The 27,329-nt window shown below is 45.2% G+C and overlaps 1 protein-coding gene across 2 annotated transcripts; it reads right to left on the minus strand.

Moving 5' to 3' along the window:
• Window positions 1–1,078: 1,078 nt before the first annotated feature.
• On the minus strand, window positions 1,079–25,202 carry LOC118175689 (ATP-binding cassette sub-family A member 9-like). 2 transcript variants are annotated; one of them, XM_035342167.1, is made up of 39 exons: window positions 24,942–25,202; window positions 22,058–22,170; window positions 21,335–21,545; window positions 21,054–21,212; window positions 20,548–20,648; window positions 19,439–19,665; window positions 18,775–18,913; window positions 18,076–18,261; window positions 17,556–17,688; window positions 16,962–17,133; window positions 16,582–16,640; window positions 15,623–15,733; window positions 15,025–15,200; window positions 14,585–14,704; window positions 14,088–14,226; window positions 13,535–13,625; window positions 12,795–12,934; window positions 12,198–12,317; window positions 11,497–11,656; window positions 11,046–11,212; window positions 10,502–10,629; window positions 9,977–10,114; window positions 9,338–9,451; window positions 8,750–8,920; window positions 8,449–8,562; window positions 8,171–8,275; window positions 7,508–7,576; window positions 7,194–7,285; window positions 6,176–6,293; window positions 5,729–5,846; window positions 5,350–5,441; window positions 4,458–4,624; window positions 4,040–4,115; window positions 3,243–3,337; window positions 2,586–2,702; window positions 2,100–2,240; window positions 1,855–1,934; window positions 1,711–1,766; window positions 1,079–1,344 (listed from the first exon to the last, which is right to left on the minus strand). In XM_035342167.1, exons 1-39 carry the CDS (start codon window positions 24,958–24,960, stop codon window positions 1,255–1,257), a joined length of 4,824 nt encoding a protein of 1,607 aa, XP_035198058.1. In that variant the 5' UTR covers window positions 24,961–25,202; the 3' UTR covers window positions 1,079–1,254. The 2 variants fall into 2 exon arrangements, with proteins under 2 accessions (XP_035198058.1, XP_035198056.1); XM_035342165.1 differs by having other exon boundaries at window positions 8,165–8,275.
• Between the last annotated feature and the right edge of the window lie 2,127 nt (window positions 25,203–27,329).

Here is a 27,329-nt window from a genome sequence, read left to right on the forward strand (position 1 = left end):
CCGGCAAAACCCTCTGACATTTAAGTGCCTTTTGGATGCTTTAGAGCCAGATCCATGCAGACTGAGAGGTGGAGTGAGGCAGGACACAGAACATCCCAGTGCATCTGCTGGGTGTGCACACCCTTTGAGCCTTCCTTGCAAATGGGGGTGGTGGAATTAAGCAGAGCTGGATACGCCAGGTCCTGCTCAGTGACTCTCAACCAAAGATGCATCCTTACCCATCTCTTTGACAGAAGCACTGATGTTGGAGCTCCATATGGAAAGCAGCTCTCAGGGGTGTAGGGCAGCCGTGCTGGGGACTTTCCCTGGGAGGAGCAGCCCATCGCTGAGCCACCTGCTGGTACCTGCTGCCTGTATCCCTGCCCACATCTCTGCTCCCATCCCCTGAATGTGCATCTGAGGCTGCAGAATCCACATGCACCATCCCTACCTGCTTCATCCCTACCTGCATCACTGCTCTGCATCCATGCCTGTGGCATTGCTCTTGTACCCACTCCCACAGCATCCACCTGGCCCTGGGAGCTCGTGGCTTGGGTGGGGGTCTCACAGCCAAGAGAGCCAGCACACAAAGAAGCTCCTGGCTGTCTGAATGAAGGGGCAGTTTCTGTCATGCTTATTTTCTCGTTTATTATTTAGAGCCAATTCAGCCCAAGCACCAGGAGCATGCAGAAGCAGCCAGGCCCTGACATCCATTTCTCATTCTCTCCTTGTCCTCAGTGGTGTAGACCACAGATGGGTTGAGGTGGCTGGAACACACTTTTCACACTTTTTTGGGTCAAAACCCAGCCCCATGCATCTTCATGGAAAGCACCACCCTTCTTGGCTGATCAACAGCAGCCAGGAGGATGCTGCTTGGGCTTGAGCAAGCAAAAACTTTCATGTCCTTCTGCCATGGGTGAATGCGGGTTAAAGAATGGAGGTTTAAGAGCCCTCTCCAAGTTTGCAGATGAATTCCTCCAAGGATGAGCTCCTTCACAGGCCCCAGGGGCTGTCCTGGGACCAGAAACATCCTGGCAGGGTTATCCCTCAGCACATCAGGTGAGTCAGTCTGAGCGTACGGATGGACTGCAGGCATCAATTGTCAAAGGATAAAGGCTTTATTTATTAAAATATATGTATTTTTCTTTTCTTTGCAGAGCACCTGCTAAGCTCTACATGACATGCAGGTAACCAAGTCCCAGCGCTGTACCCAACCAAACACCCCCGTAGCACTGGCCGAGCACAATGACAGCTTTCCTTTGTGGCTGCAAGGGCTCAGGGCTGGAGCAGCCCCCTCTCCACAGCCCCCTCGGACGCTGCCTCCAGGTTGGGTTCCTCCAGGTCGCTGGTGAGGTCCATGAACACCTGCAAGGCACCACAGCCTGGTTATGGCTAAGGACTGATGGCACCAATGTTCCTTGTGGCTTGGTTTTGTTTTTTATGCATGCGATTTCTAATCTTGCCTATATTATATCATTTTTCCTATCTTATATGAAATATGTTTCCTGTATGTTCATCTTTCTCATATAGAAAGATTTGAATCAACACTGTTGAGGACTGATTTTTTTATTATTTATTTTTTTCCTCTGAAAGATAAGTACCAGTTTGTTATTTCTGGAACTTATTTAGAAATCAACAAACTTTATTATTATTATTATTTTGATATCTTTCCAGCCATTTAGCATCATCTCTCAGGAGCATTCCTGACATTTTCATTCTCAGACAACATACCTGTTGCAAAGTGTGCAAAGACAAGCTGTACGCCTCAAGCCTGAAATTCTGTTTAGCTGCAGAGGGATGGAGAAGGCATCTTTAGAAACCAAATCCGGATGAGCATTTTGAAAACAATCTTCATACTGAATTATTTCCTTATACCTGCTTCTAGCTTGGAGAAAGACTGGGACAGAGGTAACGCATCTTCCATCGGTATCTTGTAGCTGAGCAAAGAATAAATCCTGAAAAAAAATAAAATGAGCCCATCACTGTGTAACTCAGCACCAAGTTTTAGGGGCATTTATAGGGTTCCTGTACTCTTGGGTAAATGACTGAGCAGGGTCAGTAGGAGTAACAGAGCATCCCAGCAGGTGTCCAGGCTGGTGTGCAGCCTGCCGGGTAGAGACCTTTCTTGCCGAGCTGCGTGGGGGAAGAGGCGCAGAATTTCAGCGTGAAGAGCATCGCTTTGCCCTGAGTCCTTCATTTTGACTTCCAGGTGGTAACTTGTGCCAAACCTCCTTCTCAGCTCTTCAAGGGAACCGATGTACCTGCGGAGGAGGGAAAACGGTGCTTAAATCATCTTAAGCAGCAAATAAAGCAACCACTGTATATAAGCAGAATATGTATTTCCTCTAATTCATCAGCTAAATGTATGTGTATCTATATAATATATATTATTTATTTATATTTATTATATTTATTTATATTTATTATTTATATTATACATATTTTTGTTTGTGCTGTACAAACAGTCTGTCTCTTTACAAATTTATGTTCGTTACATACCTGGAACAAACAAAACTAACATTTTCTATCAAATTAAATTTAAAATAATAATAATAAAAACCCCACAGATTATAGACTAAAAAAGAGGCTATGCCAACAACACCCACCGAAGCTGCCCCGCCACTAGCACGGCCACCCGGTCGCACAGCGCCGCCTCCTCCATGGAGCGCGTGCTGAGGATGGCTGCCCGTGCTTTGCTTCTCACGGTGGTCTGCATCATTTTCCTGGGAACAGAGGGATCTCAGTTACCTCCTAGAACTGGCAGGAAGAGCAGTGTTACTTAAAAGGTTTCAGTTATCCTGCCTGAAGGTGACATGTGGCTGCCAGTGCTACATGGCGCTTTGTCATGCATCCCTCCAAGTTTTGCAGTTTCGGGTAAATCTGTTGTTGAAGAATGACAGCAAGCACTAAGGCTGTATGATGGAGAGGAAGAACTACCTATAGTTTTTTCTCGTGCTCTGAAGAAACAGAATTTTTTGTCTTTTCTACCAAATGCATTGTTTCAGCTGGAGTCTACTCAGCTTTCCTTGCTGCGCTACCATTAAGATTAAATCTGGTGGTTGGCCAAAGGCTTGCTGCCTGCTGAGCAAGGAGCCCAGTGAGTGGAAGCCAACCCCCTGTGCATCAGGGGAAAAAAGGGAACAAACGTCTGTCCTCTGCCACCGAGACAGAGCCCTGTGCCTGCCCAACAGTCCCAGCACCACGAGGCTCAGACCAAGCTGCTACGACCCCCGCCCCGGTCCTGCTGCAGGGGGGCTGCTCACCACAGACAGCGCTGCCCTTTCACATCCATGCCCACGGACGGCTCGTCCCACAGCATTACGGTCAGGTTCCCCAGGATGCTTAGTGCAAAACACAGCTGGAAGGGGAAAGATGTGAGGTCAGGCCGGTGCTCAGTCTGCCAGTACAAATGCACTGAAACTGGGGAGCTGCCTGGGATGTCTTAATCCCTGTAAATCTTTTAGAAGCTGAAGCTTTTGATTGCAAAAAGCAGGAGGAACGATGAAGTAAACCCTCCTCAGGTGTTCTTGGTTACATTTTAACATCTCCCCAAACAGTTTTCCCCAAACACCCCAGCCTGCCGATGATCTGAGAGTGGTTTTCCATCCCGTTTGCAGGCAGATGCACACCACAGGGTGTGAGGAGGTGATTACCTTGTAAATCCAATTTGTGCTAGCATTTATTAAACACACAACATTGGGAGAGGGGGAAGTGGAAGATCCTGCCAGGCTGGATTCAAAAGCTCCTGACAAAACCAAACCATGCCAGGAAGCCACTCGCTGCGTGCGCTTCTGGCTTAGAGGGAAGTGACTGCCTTCAAAAAGCCTAAGGACCTTCCACCAGCACATCGAGTTTACAGAAATTTTAAATCAACAATGAATTTTAGCCTTCAATCCAAACCGAAAAACTTTTACAACACCAAGGAGCACAATCTGCTCTCCCTGCCACCCGTGCCAAGAACCCAGTGTGTCCCTGAGCCACAACAAGGCTTCCTGTGCACCACACTCAAGGAATACAAGGCAGGCTTTGCTCCAGAACCAAAGCCCAGTCTATCACATACCTTTCTGGCTTCTCCAGCAGGTAACCTCCTAGCTAGGGTGTTTAGATGCTTCTGGAGGTCCAGGTCCTTTGCCATGCTGTGGGGGTGGAAAGGAAAAATACTGAAACTCAAGACTGTGAGTGCAGCTAGTGGGATAAGCCAGTTACTAATGCAACTGGTCCAACGCAGAAGCAAGTTGAAATGTTATCTGAATTTTTTTCTAGACAAACTAGGGTGAAAGTCTTCACAGACTAGGGATTGAGAACAGTACAAAGGAGCAGGTCTCAGCAGAAAGAAACCCCATCTCCCCAAGGCAAAGAGGCACTGAAGGTACCGCCTCTCGTTCACCCTAGCCAGATTTGTCAGCAGAAAACCCTTTTCCTGTCTTATATCTCCGGAGAGAGGAAGGACGGTGAACTGGAATCATCTGGCTGTGTACCGGCTGATGAGAACAGCTGCATCCTCTTTCCTCATCCCTCTCACGGCAGCGTGGGCCTCCAGATGCTGGCGCACGGAGAGCTCTGGCCAGAGCGCGTCCTCCTGCGGGCAGTGCCCCAGCCCGCCCTGCCCCAGGGGGGCAGCGGCCTCGCAGCCCTGCAGCAGCACCTGCACGAGACACACACCTCTACAGTCACGGGGGGTTGTTTTGGGGTGAATAACGAGCCCTTTGGAAAGGGGGCGATGTTTTCTCCTGCTCTGTAGAGACACAGTGTGGTCCTGATGGAGAAGGAAGCCCAGCATCACTCAAGATCATCTCCAGCTACTGCAGCTTCTCCTCGTCTGGATCCGTGTTTGTGCAAAACCAAATGGTGTTTACTGCCATCACACCGCGGGTGAGAGTGCCAGCGTGAGACTCTCATCTCCTAATAATGCTTTTCTATTTCAAACATTTGGTCCCAAATCTGTAATAGCAATGGTATTTCCCCCCCCAGCACAAGTCATTAATCATCGTGCACATAATTAAGTGATGGATGGTTACTGGCCCAACCCTGTTCACATTCGTTTTCAATTTCCTGGTTTTGCAAGGCTTTTTATAGAGTGTTATTTCTTTTAAAGATGTGAACATTTCTTACAGTGCTTGTGAAATATCAAGAAGGGTTTCAAATCCAGACTGAAGATTTTGTGTAGCTCCAATCCATTAATCTCTAACACTGATGAAAACTAGAATATGCTTTATGCGTATCGACACTTTCTTCTTTGTCCTGTCCATATCCAGAGTTGTGTGCCCATAAATCCCCTGATTTAAGGGCTGTGTTACCAGCTTTTCTTATGATATCCTTCATTTATGAAGGCATCAGGGTTACCCCAGCTGCTCCAAAGGAACCACCTACCTCCCCAGCAGTCACTGCCGTGTCTCCAGAAATCATGCGCATAACAGTGCTCTTTCCAGATCCATTGGGTCCTAACAGACCTAGTAGTTCCCCTGGAAGAGATATGCAAGAACAACTAATGATGATAAATATTCATAAGACATTGTCCCCTGTGTGCCAAGCAATGCCGAAAAGTTCAGTCGGAGGAAGGGATGTTCATTAACTTATCCCAGCAAAATGAAGCCCTGACCAGGGGAGCCCAGGTGCAGAAGATGCTGCTTGCACTGGGTCTGGTTGCACACAAGGAAGATCTAATAAATATAAGGTCTCCAAATGTGACCTTCACACCAGATAGACATTGGGAGTAGGGAAAGAGAGCGGGGCAGCAATGTATTTGAACCTTTTTTAACACTGAAAGAGAGATTTCTGACAGCAACTTTCTTCTTTTTCTTAAACACAGAACAGGCCTTCTTGTCTCTGTACTCCTTGCGCAGACTGTTGACAACAATAACCGCCTCCTGCAAAGAGATGGAGCGGGAATAAAAGCTCTCCTCCTGTCCCGTGAGACAGCTCATCTGTTCTTGCCATCAAGCATGGCTCTTTAAAACCTCTAAAATATAAATCCAAGAAACAAGGCAACAAAAAATAAAAAAGCAAGCAGAACGTGAATAAAAGCTTTGTGCCAGTAATTCCTGCACTGATTTCTCTCTGCCACCAAGGGCTGATGGTCTGCATGGCGAGGAGCACTCCGGGATGTGGGCAGTCTGTCCGTGGAGGTGTGTGAGCTCGGAGCAGGCAGGCACAAAGCTGGGGAGCAGGAGGACTGTGAGGGCTGTGCCCAGCTCACCTGGGGCTGCAGGGAGCCCATGGCTCTCCTCACCCTCTCCCTCTCCTCCTGCACTTCAGGGGCCTCCTGCCCTGGCGGGTCCCTGTTCTGCTGGGCCAGGGCTCGCTGCCGCCGGATCCTGTGGGAGGGGATGGGGGGGGTACAAAATTACTTGGGGTTACCACATGGCTTTACAGGTTTATTCCCTGGGCAGCATCGGTGCAGTGCCCAGCACATCTTTGAGCCCATCCCACAGATGGTGGTTGTTCAAATATTCATTCATGGTGTGTGTGGGGGAGATCACTCTGATACGTGTGAGAAAATAAAGGCCAACTTAGCTTGTCTTACATCACTACTATTGACTAGTCCCCTGCTCAACACGTGCCAATGACCTGGTCATATAAATGTACACCAGGGAGCTGTTTTGGCATCAGACTGCTAGCTGAGTCCTGCCTGTTAATGTTTGACAGCCTGAATACCTCTACAAATACATTTTACGTTGGTCACACACTGCTGGTGGCAGAGCAGCAGAGAGGTTAGCAGATGACCCCAGCCTGGTGGAGCTTCAGGAAAACTCTGTCCTGCAGAGAGCAATTCTTGATGCATTTGGAAAGGAGGCAAAATGTTGGATCTCAACTTGTAACATTAATTTTGCCAGCTACAGTGAAAAGTCCTGAAATTTCAGCAACAGGACATAATTTAAAAAGCTCAGGTCACATTTACTGTTCTCACTAGGACATTGCAGTTTAACCGACCTTCTGTTGCAACACGCTGGTTGGGACTGTGCCCACAGACACAGTCAGGGAAACTCCAGCAAATTAAATCTGAAACTGCAATGACCCAAAGGAATAAAACAATTCCTCCCTCCTTTCTCAATTCCCTCTTTTCTGGGTAAACTGGTTAGAACAAAAAGGGTGGGCTTTGCTCAAACTTTGCAAAATACTTTAGAGCTCACTTGTCCTCTTCCACTTCCATCAGGGGTGATCGGGGGGGTTGGGGAATCAGGGGTGCCCACTGCTCCAAGGCACCCAGGACGCACCTGAAGATGGGATCATGTCCTGTAACTGTGTCTCCATATCTCATCTCCAAATGGCGCAGGAGAAACACAAAGATCAGACAGTGGATGTAAGGCTGAAAAAGAATAACGAATTAGGTTGGAGAAAGGTAACAACACACTCAATTAATTTTAATTAATTTTACCTATAAATTAATTTTACCACCAACATGTAAGGTGAAACTTTCACCACAAAACCCATGCTTTATCTATGGGAAGACTCATGCCAGCCCAGTGGAAGTCCATCACATTAAAACAGGCATCTCTTCCAAAATAGTTATCATCAAATTGCTCCTTACTGCAAAGACAGCTATGAAGTTGTTATTCCACGAATCAGGAAGATCAATGTCGTGAAACAGTATGATGTGCTACAAGGAGAAAAAAAAAAAAAAAGAATTAAATCAGTCAATTACCAAAACTCCTTAGCAGTGTGCCACAGCGCAGGACTGGAGCAGGTGTGGGATGTAGGGGTGCAGGGCTTTTCTGCAGGATGGGAGAAAGGAGCTTTGATTTCTATTTATTTGTCTGGCTTCATACTCCCTCAAAGAGCTGTGACTTCCATTGCTACAGCTAATTCAGAGGTGCCTCAAACCAGCTGGTTTAGACAGACCTTTTCCATCATTTTCTCTCTCTTCCCAGCAATCTACATCCCTCCAGGTCTCCCATTCCACTGCCTTCCCCTCCCATACTACCCTGGCTGCCAAAAGGCAGTCATTGACACAGCTTTTTGTATCTAAACAAACAAAAAAATAACGATCAAGCGAAGGATCAACAAATCCCTTCCCTCCTTCCCCTGGACCTTTTCTTCTCCCATTGTCTTTTCTCACTCTTTGTCTTTTTGGCAGTTGTTGCTTTGGGAGAGGAAATTTGGAAAGCACCTCGTGGATGTGGGGATCCCAGCACACCTTTCTGGTTTGCACCACGAGGACCATTATCGAGTCTAGCAGGACATGTACCCTTACCGAGTGGCTCAGCAAGCCCAGCAATGGAAACAAAGGAATCAAAGTGGAGAAGGTGATGTAAAAAACTTCATGCGAGAGACTGATCATGTTGAGAATTAAGTTCACCTGGAATAAAGTCAAAAAAGTATTTTCAGTATTAAAGTATTTCTAGAAACTAGGCTATTTGCCACTGATTATTCTGGGGTTATTCCGCTGAGTATCAATACATTTAAAGCGAAACCTCAAGAGGCAAGGTGTGGAAATCAAACATTTTCGGAGTGCAGATTCACCTCGCTTACCAGAATGAAGATGAAAGACCAAAGGTAGCAATTGCTCCGACCCTTGCGAAACTTAAAGGCGATTAAATAGATGAGGAGGATGAGAGAAAATCCATAACCAGCGGTGCAAACGATCTAGAGAGAGAGGCTGATGTCACCAGCAAGGAGATGGATGCGGGTGCACCAAATCCTGCTTACAGCAGCCCATTTTGGTTAAAATACTGAATGCATCTGGGTCCCCAGGTTCCACCATGCTGGGGGTGGATGCTCGTGGTGAGAGGAGGGTGGGGGATTTGTGGGTGCCCACCCGGCAAGAGCTCACCATGGGCAGGATGATGCTGGTCTGCAAGGGGCAGGTGGGGTTGAAGAGCAGCACGATGCCGAACATGATGCAGAGCAGGGCCCAGAAGAACGGGACGTCCACCAGTGCCTGCCCACACCAGTACGCCGAGGGGAAGAGCCCTGCGAGCCGCAGCTGGGCGCGAGCCTTTATCTGCAATGGCAAAGGGGAGAAGGGAGGGAGCTCAGCAGGGCCCCAGACACCGTTCCTGCTCCTCCTCCTCTTCCTCCATCACCCTCACTCGTCCCTTCCCCAGCTGAGCCTCCCTCTTCCTTCCAGGCACTTTCAATTCTTAGCTCAACTTCTGTTAAAAAGCACATCGCTCTTAATAAGAAAGAAAAAAAAATTCTCCTGCCTCCAAAATCTTTGTTAATTAACACCCAAGTTGTTCTGAGCCCACGCTGGCTCCCGGAGATGCAGGCTAACACATTTTGATACAACGTTGTGTTTGTGTAGCTGCATTTCTTCCAGCACCCTCCCTAGAAGTCAGCACACGAGCTGCTGTCCAGAGACGTCGCATTTGTATTCCCTTCTCCTTGTGCAAGACCGCTTTCAGGACATGCTTTTTACCTTGTAATCCTTCATGCTGCTCACTGCAAAGTGAGGAGGCAAACCAGAAGCCAAAATCAGCATGTAGCTGAGACAGATGACAAAAACATCACACTTCACTTCTGGGCTTTGTGTCTACGGAAAAGAAATTCCGAAATCATCAGTGATCAACAGCTGTCAGGGGAAAGCCTAGCTAGCTCAATGCTCATAGCATGTGAGCAAGGGTAGTTACGGTAATTCATTTGTGCTTAAGAACACAAAACAATAAACAAAAGCATTTAGCATCTTAAAATTTGCAAGAAATATTGGGATTACTGTAGACTGATGAGAATAGGCACTGTCTTTTTGATATTGATGCTTGTCAAATGGATGCAGAAGCAAGGAGGAACCTGCAAATATTGCTGCTGTATTCCTCCCTTATTGCCACATAGTACAAGCTTGAATGTGTTACGGCAATTAAAACCTATTAAATAAACACTGCAGAAGAAATTCTCATTAAATAGCCACGGTATTGACTGCTGAGGATGCCTCCAGTGACTGGCCAGCAGATGGACTACCGACCCCAGCCAGTGGAGATGCTGCTTCCACCTGCCCAGCCCTTATCACACTTCAGCTTGGCTATTTTGAGTTATTTTCAGAAAAAAAAGGCAGGACGCTCACTCTAGAGAAGGGGTTGCTCCAGATGCGGATGCGTGTGGTGGAGTTGAAGAGCCTCAGGAAGGTGTTGCTGAGGATGTTCACGAGCACGGGGAAGCAGTTGATGGGCTCTGCGCCGCACATGAGCGTGTATCGGTAGCTCTGAAAGCACAAGAGGAAAGGATGTCACCTTCCTGCCCACGAGAGGTGCGAGAAGGCATGGATAATACTGAGGATTTTAGAGAAAAGTGATGGCAAATGCTGCCAGTTTTATTAAAGAGTGGGAACTTGGAGGCCTGGCTGTCTGCTAATAGGTACTGCAAGCAAGATGAATTAAAAAAGCAATGATTTCTGGAGAAAAGAAGGATGACTTGCATTAATACTTTTCTCTAAAAATCACTATAATCCTGAATTTCCATTAACAGGATTACTGACAGTATTTAATGTGTCAAATACATATACTCCCTTTTCTCGGTCTATTCCCCACTCAAACATATTTGAGACGCTCCTGTTGACGTGCGGGATGAAAGAAGAAAAAGTATCATTCACCTTGCCTTCCAGGGATATTTTTATAGCTCCATTATGTAGTTGCAGGCTTGTGATGTTTTTCTCAAGAGCTATTTCTGGCATTATGCTTTGAAACTTCAAAGCAGCAATGAAATCCTCAATTTCTGATCCTGAAATCAAGTCAAGAACAGAAATTAGAATAATTAGATTTTTAATACAGTCTCTTATAAACAAGCTCCCACTTGCGAAGCAGAGATATGTTAAAAAACTCATTTAGAATCTGAACCAACTTATATTTTCTCTATTTTTTTTTCTTGTATGAACTAAGCTTTTTAAAGACAGTGAATGTTTCTATAGTTAAATGATTTTTATTTTTATTTATTTTAAATTGGTTCATTATTTTTTTAAATATCAGCTAGTCAGTTACCACCAATAAAACTGGATTTGTTTTTGCTCACAAGAAAACACCTCCCAAAGCCACAGATGCATAAAGGAACGTACAGAAAGAGGAAGACAAGGTTGGTCTATCAGCTCTAAGGGAACTCAGTGAGGTGCAGAAAGTGAACCAACATCACACGTCCTTCACCTGTATCATTGAAGATGAGAAGACTTGTCGACTTGCTTTGAATTTTGCCTTCAGTGGGTAGAAAATAGAAGCTGGCAGTCAGTTCTGAGATTCTGGAGCTGTCCCATAATTGAAATCCAATGACAATCATAAGCATTGGAAGGATAAATGCTCCAAGCATCAGCAATCTAGAGGGAAAAACAGGCCATGAGTGGGTCCAGGGGAACTCCACCTTTAACCAACAGAGTGACTCACGTAGCAAAGGACAAGGATAAATTTAAAACTGGGGAAAACTTAAGCAATTCAGAGCTCTACCAGAAGTTCTAACTGTCCTTATTACTGCAACATTCAAGGAACTGCCACCAAATTCTTAGCTTGCAAATCCTTTTCCCTCAGTCACTCCAGGGAAGAATCAAACCCTTTGGGAAGCCCCAGGCCAGCATGAGGGGTGCAGGCTGGGCCCCGTACTTACAAGGCCCTCAGAAGCTTTCCTTCGTGCTTTAGTTTTAGGAAGCGAATTCTCATCACGGCGCAGACTTGCTGCCTCCAGAGCGCCATGCCACTCACGGTGGGGCTTGCTGCTTCAGGATGCACCTCAAGGCTCTCATCCCTCTCCTCCAGGTCTCCATCTGCTGCAAGTAACAGCATTATCCAAAAAGAGCTTTCAAAGGACACATTGAAAGTGCAAACAATCAGCAAGGGTCTTCTGCTCTGAATAGAGGAATGTCTTAGTCAGAAAAGAAACAATGGCAGAGAAAAAGGGCCATGATTTACCCAGAACGGATTTATATCGGTGAATTGAAAGTGGTTGGTCCTGGACTCATGTGTCTACACGTGCAATGTTTTCACTGGCCTTGGGAACTGCCTTGTGACTAGTTTCTCTCTTCCCACCTCCTGGTCTGGGCAGTATACCCTTCAAATTCTTTACAACATCACTCTTCAATTCTCATATTTAAAAGCTCGTGGTAAGCTAAGACTGAATCACCTAGACTTCTCTGGGAAGATAATTGTCACTAAAGGAAATCTGAATTTTTATACAACTGCAATTCTCGACCTGACAAAATCTATGAAAAGTCACATTCAACAGAAACTTACTTTTATTTATTTATAAACTAAATACACAATACTGAACCTTAATCATGCCAAACTTACAAAGTAGAATCACTGTTTTACCTTTGTGATCAATGCCTTCCTTGTCCTCCAGCTTCAGGAAAACATCAGCCAGGGATGTCCTGCTGACCTCGTAATTCACCACCCCCTTCAAGAAGCCGCTGTCGAGGTGGCTGAGCAGATCTGAGTGACAGAGAGAGCCAAGCTCAGCCCAGCAGCCAAGGCTTCTTTAGCAGAAACTGAGACTGGCATGATTAGCATGATTAACACTTTCTAGCATTCATGTCATTAAGCTCCATAATGTAGAAGCTATTGCAAAACAATTATAATTTTTAGAGGTAGGTAGTACAAAATTCAGAGTCCTCAAATACCACCAGCCTTCCTGGTGGGAGAAACCTCATCCTGAAACCAGAGAAGACTTGGCAGTTTTTAGTCTGTGGATTAGTCAGTGGATTTTCTTTTGTTCACCTGCAGAGTTAATATTAGCATGTTCATTAGAGGCTTTCTTTAAGGCTGATGCTCATGCAGCTCTGGGCTCCCAAATCCTACGCAGCGCGGAAAAGGGAACATAATTATGACCTTCACAGAAGTTTCGCATTCTGTTTCTCCCACCGCTTTGTTTCCCATTACAACCCTGATGCTATGGCAGGCTTTTGTTACCTGGGAAGCTGTCGGTGTTTTCCAGAGGTAGCAAGTAACACAGCTCATCCCTGCTCCGTCCTTTGAACACTGCATTGGGGACGTACTGCCTGACCAGGGAGGATGCAAGCTCAGGGTCGCACGCATCATTTATGCACATCCTGTTTGTATTAAAAAGCAATTGCTGTAATATTAAATAAGAAAAACAATGCTTGCTTCATCCCTTTAAAAGACAAAGCCAGCAGTCATTCTTCAAGCCATAGGGAAACCTCCAAAACCAGGCAGTGTTTCAGTGGGAATGCTTTAATAGACGTCTGCAGTGCCCCTGCTTTTACCATGCAAGCAAGAAATAGTTGAGGTTAAGAATAATGATCCTGGCCAGCACTGCTAAACCAAGAGCACAGAAATTAAAATCCTGAGAAAAGCAACTTTACATTTAATGCCGTTGTACGTCACTCTGGCACCACAGAGTACGTGGAAACTGCAATTCTTCTTATGCTGGTCCCCTTCTGGCTGCAAGGGAGGTTGCAAAGTCATGTTAGCTACATGCTCCGAGCTTTCAGGATTGGGTCCAAAGAAAAGCAGCCTGCTATCCAAAGCAAGATATTTTTGGCAGCCTCAAAAGTCTCCTAAAATGAATTGTCAAGATTTCTATTACTCTGTGTGGAAACTCCTTGGAGACACAGCCTCTATGAGAAAATACACACATTGCCTAGAAGCTTTTCATAAAAAGAGTGATGACCAAAAACAAAAGGATTTACCTTAAGTGATAGCCAATTCCCCATTTTCTCTTCAAGTACAGGGATGAGCCAACACACTGTAATCTCCCATTTGAGAGGAAAGCCTTCCGATCTAAGGAGGTATGAATACAAAAGATTTAGGGGGGATTTACAGAAGTGCAGTAGATTGACCTTACTCTGCTCCTTCTGAACTCAATGGATATTTTTATAATGAAGTAAAGAGGAGTAAAGTCGGGCCAGGACTGAAAGTATTTTTTTTTTTTTAATAAAAACAAAACACCAAAACTGCTGCCTTTCACCTAAGCACCAAGACCAGTCATTTATTTACGTATTCTTACAGGCTTATAGAAAATTCCCCAGGCAGCCCAAGATAAATAAAGACATAGGAAAGATATTAATTGGAACAACATCCCCAACTGCTGTGTGTGTAGTGCTCGTGGTAAGCCCTGATTTAATGGAGCTGGGCACAAGCTGGGTCTCTGAAGCACACCTCGCTCTCAGACCCCACGGGGGGCTGGTGGGGACCCCCCAGTCCCACACCACAGATGCTTTCAGGGTGGACACCTGGGCTCACCGGCGTGCATGTCGGCCTCGTCCATGGACTGGGTGGTGAAGAGGATGACACGGCCGGCCTGCCGCTCCTTCAGGAGGCTCCACACGTGGTGCCGGGAGCACGGGTCCAACCCGGCCATCGGCTCATCCAAAAGCAACACCTGGAAAGGGGAGAGAGATCAGGCTTCTGTGTGTCCATGCTGCCATTTCCGTTGCCACGTAGCCTCGTTTCATTATTTTTGTGGTCTCGCTCAAATAATAAAATGCATCCTCAATGGCAGCCATTTTTACTGCTTTTTCTATTTCAGTATTATTTATTTATTTATATATCATTTTTTATTTAAAAGGTTCTCATTGACCTACATTCCTTGATGCTTCTGGCAGCCAAGTGAGTCAGTAGGTCAGCAGGCTCTCTGAGTGCCAAGGGCAAAGTACAAATGTCTGTTTTCTAAACCAAAATGCAAAGCTATGTGCTAAAACAATACCCATTGTGTGTGTGCATGTATGACCGGTGCTTACCTGGGGATTCCCTAAAATTGCAATTGCAAGAGACAGTTTTCTTTTTTGTCTCCCATTCAGAGCATCAGCATGGATGTCCTGAAGGCCAGTGAGGTCCAACAGCACCAAGACTTTCTGCACCTTGAGAACGTATGAAAAAAAAACACACAACACTGGTCATATTTTGATTCATACATGGCTACACACAATACAGAAGAACACGACTTCAGGATTTAAATCTTCTTTTTTAAATGGATTTGCTGTAAGGTAAGTGATTCAAACCTGAGTTCTGACTCTTATCGCATGAAGATAAGAAAGAATTAAAAAATACTTCTCCCCTAAATCAGTACTCCTCTCATTTCTGCAGAACACGATACTGGTGATAATATTTTAGAATACAGCTCACCAGACTATCCAAGTGGTGTAGGACAGAGGTCAAGGACCAAGAAGCACATACCAACCTCTTGCTCTACTTCCTTCCACGGAATCCCTTTGATGTGAGCAAAAAGTCTCAAGTTTTCCTTCACCGTTAAGGCTTCAAAATGCAGATTAAATTGAGGGCAAATCCCAACCATTGCCTGAATTCCTTCCATATCCTGCACTTCAGATACCTTGTAGTTGTATATCGTTGCACAACCTGCACACGGGAATAAATGAAACACATTTCATACTGCACGATCCTTCCCAGCTGTATGGGGAAAGCACCCTGTGTTCACACCTTTGCTAATAATTCCAGCATTGAGGGTGTTTCTCACAAAAAGTAATGCTGTTCAGAAATATTTCAGAGCACCAAGTCTCTCCCTTAAGAACTAAATTATATTTCCTATTGATTAGCAGCTCATGGAAAACATCAGGCCATCCAGATGGAGCCATAACCATCTGCATATGCTTGCACACACGAACACACCCACAAGGGATGTACTAGTGCCGAAGCTGATGCTGAAGGAGCACCGACAGTGAGCCAGACGGAGTGACTGAGATAAAACTTGGCTTTTTGCTTCTTTACCCCCTTACGCGTGAAAACCAGACAGCTTCTCCTCTTCTGCATTCAGGTCCTACCTGCTGAAGGCTTGGAAAATCCACTGAGCACGTTTAAGAGAGCTGTTTTTCCAGATCCGCTGTGCCCAAGTAACGCAGTGATCTGGCCTTCGTAAATGCTTAAGGACAAACCTAGAAGAGAAATATGGCAATATTAGGATGGAAGTTTGTGAGGCCAACAGACTTGTACATGCAGCTTGTTGCCAAGTCTGCCGGAGGAACATTTTATCTTTTGACACAGATCTGAAAATATGTGTCACGTGTTAATATTTAAACAAAAAACATTGATTTTATTTTCTACAGGGTTCATAACCTTTTGTTTTGGCATGACTGAAAAGACAGCCCCCAGAAATAGAAGAGCACATAGCCTTTCCAAAATACGAGCATTCAGGAATTATTTTAAAGCAGCGGATATAGAATTTGCTATCCCCATTCCTTTAAAAAAAAGACTCATTTTGGATTTTTCTTTTCTGCTATATATAAACCCTTGAGACCACACTGATGTTTTCACTGTCACGTGGAGTTCTTGTTAAACAAAGGCATTTAACAAACCTCTCAGGGCTCTGCTACCACGATGCCAACCACCTGCATACCTGTGGCTGGCAAACGAGCAAATGCTTAGAGTGCAGGGCTCAGCCCATGACAACAGACCTGGCTCCAGCCAGGGGCCCAGAGCCAGGTTTTTTTTTTTTTTTCTTCCCAAACGAATTTACACTTTGTGAGGGAGGGCTGAGAGGCAATTTTTCACAGCGGCTCCTGGCTGCAAAACCCACAGCTTTTAAGGAGGCTTCTGCTATTACAGAAGTAATAAATAATAATTTTCCTGGAGTGAAAAGGCAAAGATGATAACCGTATAGAAATTTGCCAGTAATTTAACCCGGCAGAAATAACCATTGCATAATTATGCCTCCGGTTTCAAAACAGCTTGGGTTCATATCTAGTGAAAAACAAAATTAAAGCAATTGCAAAACCTCTCTTACCTCTTAAAGCTTCGGTTTTCTTGTCCTTCTTCTTGTATATTTTTGTTATATTGTTTAGTCTAAAGGAAAGTTAAGCAAGCTGTTACTACTGAATCCCACAACTTTGGCACGCTTCCTCTGCCTCAAAATAAACTTTGAAAACTAGGTGAAAAAAAACATTTCCCAACCTCCTCCCTAGGCTGGTCCTTCTCATCCCTGTCAGGGGGTAGGGCAAATCCATCGGAAGGGATCACTTGCTGTAATTCAGTCGGGAAGCTACGAGCCATTCCCCTTATCTGTCCTGCTCAGACAGCTCAGTCAGCCTTCACCAGGGAACCTCGCTGTGCTCTCCAGCTAAACATAGCAGGTAGCAGCTGCTTTTTGTGCCTGCAGAGTGTTACCTGATGGCATCCTTCCCCTCGAAGCCTGGCGGCATCGGCTCGGTGTCACAGCCGAGGACAGGCTGGTGGCCGCCCTCGCTGCTGGCTCGCGGCCCTGCGCCCCAGCTCCTGCGCTGCAGCCAGTACGACGGCCTCAGGAAGAAGGCAGGAGGGTACGGCACCCCGTACTTGCCTAAATCAGAAGGAAACAAGCTGAAATAGAAGGCCCAAACTGCTGTGTGGCATCTCAGCTTTGTCCATTTACAGCTGCAGAACAGAGCCCTTGGGTGGTGCGGAGGGATGGGTGATTTCTGCAGTTTCTGCTCACTCATCCCTGTCTATAATTCAGGCAGGCAGCAGTCACAGCAAAGACCTCAATGGTCACCTTGGCCCAAAATGTGTATGAAAATTAGAACAGCCATGGTGCTGCAATGCCATCGTGCGAGCTGAGCAGCGCGCTATGCGGAGCCTTTTTGGCTGCTCCACGTAGGTGACAATTTGCTCTGCCCTATCCCACCACTCCTTTGGCACCTCTTCCCCATGAGGGTACTGGGGGTTACAGGAGAAAAATAGAAGGATTTTTTTTTTTTTTTTTCTCCTTACGTTTCTACTTACCAGGCAAAACCTTATCAAAATAGATGGCCAGCAGCAAATACAAAACACTGTCAAGGGTCAGTACGATGCATGGGTTAAGGAGAGGGTACAAGTCTGGTGTAAATTCTGGTTCATATTTTTCTAATTTTATAACCTAAGAGGGAAAAAAAAAAAAAAAAAAAAAAAAAAAAAGGCACAAATCAGATGAAACACTCTTTAGCCAGAGATACTGCATGCAAGCAGTTACCACCAGCCCCATCCCACTGCTGCGATCGTTTTCCAGAGCTGGAAACTTATATCTACATATACAGAGCTGGCAAAGCTCCTTGTGCTGTTTAGGTTTTAACTACATTTGTTAGGAATTAGCATGCACTTTTTAGAGACAAATTTTGGTTGTACTAAATATTTAGGGCGGAGGGGCAATCGTGTCTCTATGGCGATGCAAATTACAGATGGCAGGTACTCCTCCAGCTGGCAGAAGCCTGCAGCAGTTTGCTGTGGGCTGAGCTCCCCTGAAGCGCTGGCTTTATTTCGAGCATACCTTTGAGATGCCAGCTATAAAGGTGAAAGGACTGAAGAGGTTAAAAATCCACTCCAAGGATGGGGGCACTTTTTCAAATATTGTCATAAAGCCCAGTAATCCAAAGATGACGTGAAGGACAAATCCCACAAAACTGGCAATATTAGGCTGCTTTAGCAAGGAGCTGAGCATGAAACAGAAGTGAATCTGCAGCAGAGAAAAACAGGTGTTAGCAGGATGCATTTCTGCTTGTGATTAAGGAAAAAAAAAAAAAAAAAAAAAACATAAAAATCCAACAAGCAACATTAAGAGACCCAGCTGGGTTCCAGTTGTCACTTAGAGATGCACACAGCGTCTCACGAGGCTTATTTCATTTAGCAGCCAGCTCGGATATTCAGGGCAGGTCTACAGGGACAGGCAGACCAGACCCAGATCTGCGTCCCCACGAGGCAGCCCCAGACCCACACAGCACCAGCCTTCCCATGCCCACTCGTGTTACCACCACTCCTTGCGCTGATTTTAAGTCCAGATCTCCCCAAATCAAAGAATAGGAGTGATATATTAGCCTACAAACTGTAGCAAGAAATGCAGAAATTGAGAGGTTTTTGTTTCTTTCTCCCAGCCAGAGAGTACTCTGCACTCTGTTTTAGATGCTTAAACTAGGAAATGGAAAAATTCATACATCATTAAAAATAATAAAAATAAAAAAGGCAGACTTACAGATGCTATGCCATAAAAGAAATAAAAGAAATACATTTCCAAAAAGTTGCGATCGAGGGTGACTTCTTTAATCGTGATCACAGTCAGCACACTGGCCATGATTGAAACATAAATGGTGTACAGGAGGCTCCAGGACAACCTGCAAAGGAAGGCACAGCTACTGTTGCCTCTGTAAGTGTCAGCAGCTGCCACGATACAGCGACACCAGCAAATTGCTGCTGAGCTCTGCAGACAACGTTACTCATCCCGGTGCTTTCCTAGTGACTGGAAATACCCATGCTCAGAAGGCTTCGGAAGTAGAGCCTTCCTCTTTTGGTAGACCCTACACCCCCGCAAGCTTCATTGTTTTTCTCCAAAATGTATAACTTCTTCGCTTATTTCCCTTTGTTGTTGTTGTTGCTCTCTGCGTGGTATATCAGCCTGTTCCTGGAGGCGTGCAACACCTGGACACCAAGAGCTTTGCTACACGAAGCTCTTTCACTTTTTTTTTTTTTTTTTTTTCTCTTTTGGAGAGCTCAGTACAACAAAAAAACAAATCCTGCATCAGAGCAACGTGCTTGAAAACCAAGCTCCTCCAATAGAAGCAGCAAAGGTTTGGCTCTGATGACATCCAGAAGCCCCCTGCCCCCTCGGCTGTTCCCCCGCCTGCTCCCATCGGGCTTACCAGAAGGCGAGGTCTTGTAAACCCATGGCTTTCATCAACACCTTCAGCTTCTTTTTCTCCCTGATAACTTTCACTGAGAGAAAGTACATATACGGGGAGAAACACAACACGGTGTAAATGATGAACCAACTATAATCCAACTTGTAGACAGGCTTGATCGAGGGGGATCGCAGACGCACGCCGCTAATTGATTTCATCTCTTCCCAGACAGAACGGTTGGTTTTCATCTGAAGGAAAGATGTGAGCCATTAATTTTATTTTCTTCATTTTCTAAACAGCCAACTTTGGGAAAAATAGCCTTCCATAGGCCTTAATGTTACCAGTTTTTCAAGAGCAATGTTAAGTTTAATAGGGGCAAATTAGCCTCAAAATTTAATATCTTTTTGTACTGCCATGTAATAAACACTAATGTTGCCTTTGAGCTATAAGAGCAAGCATTGCCTACCAAACAGATGGAACAGAAATATAACACAAGTACTGAAGCAATTATAGTATAGCTAAAGGGCAGGAGCTTTACTGCTCTGTAAATACTGTATTTGGAGTTGATTAATTTTTCATGATGGAAGAATTTATCACTGAAAAATACTGTTTGGTCCATACTGAACATTTCATGTTTCTTTTTCGAAATGGGTCAATCTGATAAAAATAAAACCTCAAAGATAAAAATTCCAGCACTACTGTTTCCATTCGTTTTACTTTGAATTCTCCTGTAAACCTGAAAAAAAAAAGAACAAAGAAAAGAAAAAAGAAAAGAAAAAAGAAAAAAAAAGGAAAAAATAAAAAGGAAAAAAAGAGAGGCTTGGCAACAAAATAAGTTCCATGCTTTTTAACTCCCCAAATGGACTCTCAGCCTTTAAATCAGCATCAGCCCAGTTATTCTATGGGTGGGTTAATTTTCAACATCACTCAGGAAATCTCTTGCACCCAGAAGAATTATGCAACTTGCCACAATGATCCATAATTCTTTTCATTTCTGAATAATACTAGGTATTTAAGAAGTTAACAGTCATGGGACTTTTTTTTCTTTTTTTCTTTCTCTCTCTTTTTTTTTTAATAGTTTCTGGATAGCTCTAAATAGAAAGAATATTTTCTATCACGATCATGCTTACTTCTATGACTGCTGCATCAATGCTGGACTGCACTGATAGGAAGCCCACATACCAGTACGAAGGGACCTTGCAGAAGCTTAATGAATAATTGCTGCAGGTATCTGTGGGAAAGAAAGAAATTGAAGCATTTTATCTACATCTTTTCATATATATGGGTACACACACACATATATGTATATATACACATATATATATACACACACACGGATATGTATATATGTGTGTTGAAAATGTATTTGACCCAAGAGTCAAGAAATCAAGATTTAGTACTACTGAGCCTGGAACAGCCTTTTTTTCTCCCAGAATAGTGTGACATGGGGAGTTGAAGGCTGTGGCTCCCTGGTTTCCTTCTAAGTGAACAAAACCTCAAAGTCTAATCAAAATCTTTCTAGAAGCATTAAGCACATACAGCCTTGATCCCTTCTGAGTGGCATGGCAGCACATAGATCCATCTATACATTTTCTAGTGTAAAATCAAGTTCTCTGGTTTCATTTATTTTTCTTACCGATGTGTTCAAAGGCTTCATTTGGAGACACCACACTGTAACTCTGAAATCTGAGATTGTATGAGAAGTCATCCTTAAAAACAACACCAATAAAGTCATAATTGAAATTCTCTCTTGTTTCCAGGATTTTCTCGTTTTCCACCTCTTCTATTAATATACCTGAGAACAAACACCACCACAGCAGAAGCTCTGATTAGCAAAGCACCAACACGAAGCGGCAGCCACATCGTGTGCTCTTGTGAATTGGGATTTGGCATATCCAAGCCATTTTGCCTGCTTACCTGTCATCACAGAGTCTGAAGCCACTCTGCTCATTATCTGCCTGGTGGTGTTCGTTACAGGTGTATACGCCAGCGTCACTCCCGTCGCGTTAAAGGCAGGATCGTCTAATCGCCCAAGGAATTGGTAAGGGATTTCTTGCCGCGGGGAGTGGCGTATTGTAACTGATGATGCTTGTATTATTAAGAGAAAAACCGCACATGTAATCCATTCCTAGGAGATGGGAAGGAAATAAAGGTGAGTGGCAGCACAGTGGTTTGGAAATTGGGTGCTGTGGGAAGAAGTTGGAGCTGCTTCAAGGACCGATCTGCCTGCATGGTCCGGCTCATCCAGACACGAATGTTTTCTTCCTGAAAACGAGCTATTTCACAGGTGGAGTAATTTTAAAATATGAGGACTGCTCCAAGTGAAAACCATGTTTTTTTTTTTTTTTTTTTTTTTTTTTAGTATGGGAGCCAATAGGTGGACATCGTGAGTTGGACATTGTGTTCTTCTGTCAGTGCAGAGATGGGATCAACAACACACAGCAACAAGCTGGCTTTGTCTCAGCCCTTATTATGCTACAATACTGTAGTGTCACGGGAAGAACCGCAACTGTGGACATTTTCCAGAGAGCCACATTACCAGCTGAGGCTTCTCATGTATCACCTAGTATAAAAACAATGCAGCGCAAAAACAGTTGGTAGTGGAAATCCTAACTTCCCTTTGGAAGAACAGACACTTGCCTGGAAACTTTCTGTTTTCTTCCTCCACACCAGCAGAATGTTTTTCCATAAAAGAACCCAGGTTTGCTGGTTTATTTTTGAGGCTCTCCTGAATATCCTCTGCATTTTCCCAGCTAGGATGAAACAGAAAAAAATATCATTTAGGTCACTGAAAGTTAATATATTTACTTGGGTAAATTCCTCTTTAGAGAAATCCAATAACATGTCAAAGGTCCAGAGCTTTTCCACATGTTACAGTTCAGACACCAAGGAGAAATTCAAAGGAAATGGTGCAGGATCACACAAGTGAACGCAGAGCTGGGTCAGCCCCAGCTGCCTCGTGCTCATTTCCAGATTCAGCCCGTGCCTTCCTTGAGAGGTTTGTAGGAAGAGGCTTTTAACTGGCTAGTTTGATTCTCCATCTACATGAAGTTAACAGAGAGAAGCTAAGGTGAAAGGATTGAGCCGTTAATGGAAGATATATATATCTATTTGTTTGCTTTTAATGCAGTTTTTCCAAACTCTTAAAACATTCTGGATCTGCCACCACAGCACGAAGGCCAGCTGCTGAGGTGCAGCAGTTCTGGCACATGCTGTGCATGCAGCTGAGCCTCTGATCATGCATTTCTTGCAGGGAATTTGTGCCATGCCTTAACCATGCCTTGGTGAGCCACCGCTCATCTGCTCTAGATATCATAACCAGACATGTGAAACACCCGCTGCATGCAGGAGGCCAAGTCAGAAAAACTGCTTAGATGCCAGAAATAGCCCAAGAGGCTGCCAGCACCTTCTTTAAATGGGCTGGTGTAAGAGGCTGATATTTTTTTACCCCACCTCTCCTCTCCCCTCTCAAAAATAATTAATTTTTACTCAAATGCTATGTTATAAAATCATAAGTCTAATATAGCTGGAGGAGGGCATCGTTAAGAAAATACTAGCCTGTTTCTTCATCTCCTCCTAAATACTGAGCAGGGAAGTACTGGAACTGGGGAATATTTATCCCAGCTCTAGCTTCAACGATACAGCCCAGCAGCCAATGTCCCGTGCAGGAACAGCGGCAGCTTTGTGGTGACTGCCTGCACACCTTCCCAGAACGAGAGCTGGGCAGGGAACCTCAGAACACATTTTTGCATTTTAGCCCTTTAGAAGGGATGAAACCAAAATCAAAGCAACCTCAAAAGCATTGTGCTCTGTTCCCCTCGGACATCGCTTCCTGATTTGATGGATCGGGCAGCTGGAGTTAATAAATGATTCCACTACTCCGTTCCCCTCATTGTTTGTTTTTGGAAGGACTAAATATTTGTGTACTCCAGGGGCGATGGATCCCTGTTTACCCTCTGACTATTAGCACAAAGATATTTCCCTGCTGTTTGCCCTGCCCGAAGCTTTCTCCCGTGCTTCCACATCGCAGGCTAACGGCAACTGGGAGGCGATTCCGAGGAAGCGCTGCTTGCTTTTGGCCAAGCCCGGATTTCACTCGTTGTGAACCGAAAGCAGCAGCTCAGCCGAGGCTGGGATGGTAAACAGAGATCCACGTGGGGGCATTCGGGTAACAAGGAAAATACAATGGTCTGGTAAAAACTACGCTGAATCTCTACAGATGTTAACAAACCGTTACAAAAAGGGAGCAAATGGGAAGCTAAAAAGTAAATAAATATCCAATTAAATTTCTACTGGTTTTAATTTTATTTTTGCTTCTGGAACAAGAAACAAATTCCCCCTGGAAGCTGAAACATGAAGCTAGAATGGCACGCAAATGGTGATGTCTACAAATGGTGCATGAACTTCATCAGGAAGAACTTCAGTTTAAAGCAGATACCCAAAGACACAAAACATTAGGCAGGAGGTTTTTGAAGCACCTGAGACTCAAAGCTTCAGATTCAGAAAACAGGAACCAACCACCAGAAATGTTTTAGAGACAGCAATGTCGAGAAGCCTTAAACCACTAAGAGCACCACTTGTAAAACTGGATGTCTCTGGAAACATTTGCCTTTTGAGGGCTCAGTAAATGCAGCCAAACTTCTTATTCTCCAGGAACACGCTTCCTAGGCACGGCAAAAACTTCTGCTGTGGTTGTGTCTTGCTCTACTAGAGGTAGTCCCGGGAAGGCACGTCCCTTGCAAACACCTCATTCCTTCACTTACCATCTCAGGGATTTCCTACTCAGCACCTCCTCAGATTTTTTTTTTCCCCCTCTAACATAAAACGAACAGAGCGTATCGCAACTGACTCCTAAAAGCAAGCTGCTCCTCAGCATTACCAGCAGGAAACCCTTGATGCTGGCTGGGGAGGAATAACTGTGCGCTGCATCCCTTGCTTCCATGAGGAGCTGCCGACTCTCTGCACCAAAGCTGAATCCCCACGTGGGGAACGTGCTCCCTCGGTGCCCTCCTGTTTGCAAGTGACTGCAAACAAGGCGCCTACACAGCCTTGTATTTACTACCTGATAAATACGGGGCAATTTGCACGGGTTCCACTCTAAATAAGTTTTTTCCCCAACTTTGAACTCTAGAAAAACAGTGCTAAGCCCATCCCATATCAAAGTTCAACTCTTTAATTTCCCCAGAAAAGTGAACTTTGAGGGTTCCCATCTTTCAAAGCCTTCGGTGCCAATGCAGGGCTGCAGGAGGGGAGGGAAGGGAGTTAGGGTGACCGGGAGCACCCAGTGGGTGCCCAACCTGCGGTGCTCAGGGCGTCCGTGGCAAGAATTGAAATCCATGAGCACTCAGAAAAGCATCTTAAACTTTTTTGATGTAAAACTCAGTGTTTGTCAGAGAACAGAGCTGGAAAGTAGAGCTTTATGCTTTTAGCATAACACTATTAAAATAACCAGGAAAAAAGAACCCCTCCATGAGAACACCCTAGGTATAGTTTTTCCCTTACAGAACAGAACCCCCCCCCTTACCTGGCAATGTGTTTTCCATCAGAAGCGTGTCTCCAGCAGCTCAGAGATGTCTGGGCTCGTCGTCTCTTTGCGGTCCTGGAGAGGGTTCAATGCTGAGAGGCAGCCGGTGGCCATGCCCCTCTCCAGCCTGACGTCAGAGTCCGGTCCCGGCGGTGTTGGAGCTCCCAGAGCTGCGGGGAGGAGGTGACGACCCCGGTGAGCGATGCTTGCAGGCAGCTGGCCTGGGCTCGGAGCTGTGAACCTTGCATTTTGCACTGCGTTGCATTAACAGGACGCATGCATAGCGTGTAAGATATAATAGCATGTTTCCACCAGGCTTTCCACACGTGCACTCATCGGGCAATATTGGGGCGAGCAAAACCAAAAACAGAACATAAACTAAATACCAGCTGGCTTAACAACATTTTTAAGGTTTAAGGAAGTTACTTGATTTTTTTAAAAGTTCACTTATTTCGCCACATTAACAACAAAATGACACTTTCCACCCAAGCAGCTCTGAGGGAAGACTCCTGACCGGCTCAGCATCTGCTCACTCACCTTTCCCGCGTGCTGCTGCAGGTGCTGGGGAGAGATGCAGAGCAGTGGGGACCGGGATGGGTGAGCTCAAGATCCCGGACATGTGGCAAAGAAACCTCGTCCCTGCCGAGCTCCTCTGCAGGGAAAGCTTCGCTGCCTGCTCCCCATCGCGCCCAGAGCCTGAGTCAGCAAGAACTCCTTCCTCTGCCAGGGCAAATCTTCTGTCCTAGCACCAAAGGGACTTTTATTTCATGTTTTCAATCTCCCTTTTGTTTTTATTTTTTTTTCCTTTTTTTTTTTTTTTTTTGTTTGTTTCCACTCCTTTTAATTGCTTTCCCAGCAGCTGCCACACAGCTGGAACCAAGATGGGGATTTCTCTTTATTTCTATTTTTAAAAATAGATTTCCAATGGGTTTGCATTCCAAACAGGGAGGTGAGGAAGCCAGATAAGTATAGCCATGCGACCACTCCAGTAGTTAAGAGAAAGTAATGTGAATATCCTAGAACTTCAGCAGCTCGAGGAGACTGCATCTGCAAGCTGGAGCTGGGGAAGGCACAGCAGAGATGCACAGCTCATTTTTAGTAAATTCACCAAAAAAAAAAAAAAAAGGGAAAGAAAGAAAGAAAAAAGATTGTAAGTACATCCACTGTGCTATAGTGCACTTGTAGCCAGCACAAAGCAGACCCCTAGCATGCTTACAGAAAATGCATTTTAATAGAGAGGACACCTGCTGTCAGCATGCCTTTGGGTTTCCCATCCCACATGGGTGCTGCTGCTGGCCTCCAACTCAAGGCATCCCTTTGGGGTGCCACTGGAGAGAAGCAAGAGAGCCCAAAGCACCTCAAATTGCTGCTCACGAGGTCTCCAAGCACTTGCTGCACAGGATTCCCGGGGGGGGGGGGGGGGGGGGGGGGGGCTCAGGGCCAGGCTGGCATCAGCCCACCCGTGTCCACCAGGGAAGAAGAGATGCTGGGGATGGGCACTGAGAAGAGGATGCTTGAAGCAACTTGTTTTTAGGGAAAAAAAGAGAACTGAAAGCTCCAAGAAACTCACCAAGGAGAAAAATCAACTTACTGAATTAGGGACTTTCTGAAGATCTTTTAAGGAAGCATTTCAGGGAAATTAATTCATTTTTTCAGCTTTAAAAAGAAGAATCTTTAAAAAAAAAAAAAAAGAAAAAGAAAAAAGGCATGCTGCATGTTGCCCTTAGGACATCATTAAATACAAACTAGTATGAAAACCTGGGAACTTGGACTAAATTGAGATTAAACTTCGGGGCTTTCCTCCCTGCCACAGCCCCCTTTCATTTCACCATGTCCTTAATCGACCTGCAGGGATGGAGGTGGATGACCTTCCCCTCCTCTTCATCCTCCTCCTCCTCCTCCCCCCAACCCATCACCCTCAGCCTTTTGCTGCTCCTCGCCTGCGGCGAGCACCCATCCAGCCACCCAGTGAGCCTGTCTTGGGCACGGATCCAGCCGGAAAAATGAATTACTTTTCTTGGTGGGGTGAATTTTCAAGTGGATGAAGATGATTCATTGCCGCAGATGCACAGCTCCACGCGCCAGCAGCGTGCAGCTGCTGCGGGGTCACTTTTAGCAACAGCCTGGATCGGGGCTGAATCAATCTGGCTGTGAAACACGACAACTTCACGCTGTTGAATCCCAAGTGTTGCAACACCACAATTCCCTGAATTCAATTAAAAATATGATCTTAGTCCCTGCATTAAAATAACCCCGAAGGCTCCAGCCGTGCTGAATGCTGCGCACTCACCTGCACGGCACGCTGCGCTCCGGGAAAGGGCCAGGCTTTTTGAGCCACTGCCCCTACTTCTAGGGCAGCAAAAGGCACGCATAATAGAAACACGAGCA

This window comes from Oxyura jamaicensis, chromosome 18, assembly GCF_011077185.1.
Source record: "Oxyura jamaicensis isolate SHBP4307 breed ruddy duck chromosome 18, BPBGC_Ojam_1.0, whole genome shotgun sequence".
NCBI lineage: Eukaryota > Metazoa > Chordata > Aves > Anseriformes > Anatidae > Oxyura > Oxyura jamaicensis.

Bases quoted from the DNA above. Each gene is read 5' to 3' on its own strand.
- LOC118175689 (XM_035342165.1), bottom strand. The intron at 17,689-18,075 runs GTATGCTCGAAA...TTTCCCTCTTAG, and splicing joins TTATAGCTGGCATCTCAAAG to GTTATAAAATTAGAAAAATA. The intron at 9,452-9,976 runs GTGAGCGTCCTG...TCTTTTCCGTAG, and splicing joins GGAGCAACCCCTTCTCTAGA to ACACAAAGCCCAGAAGTGAA.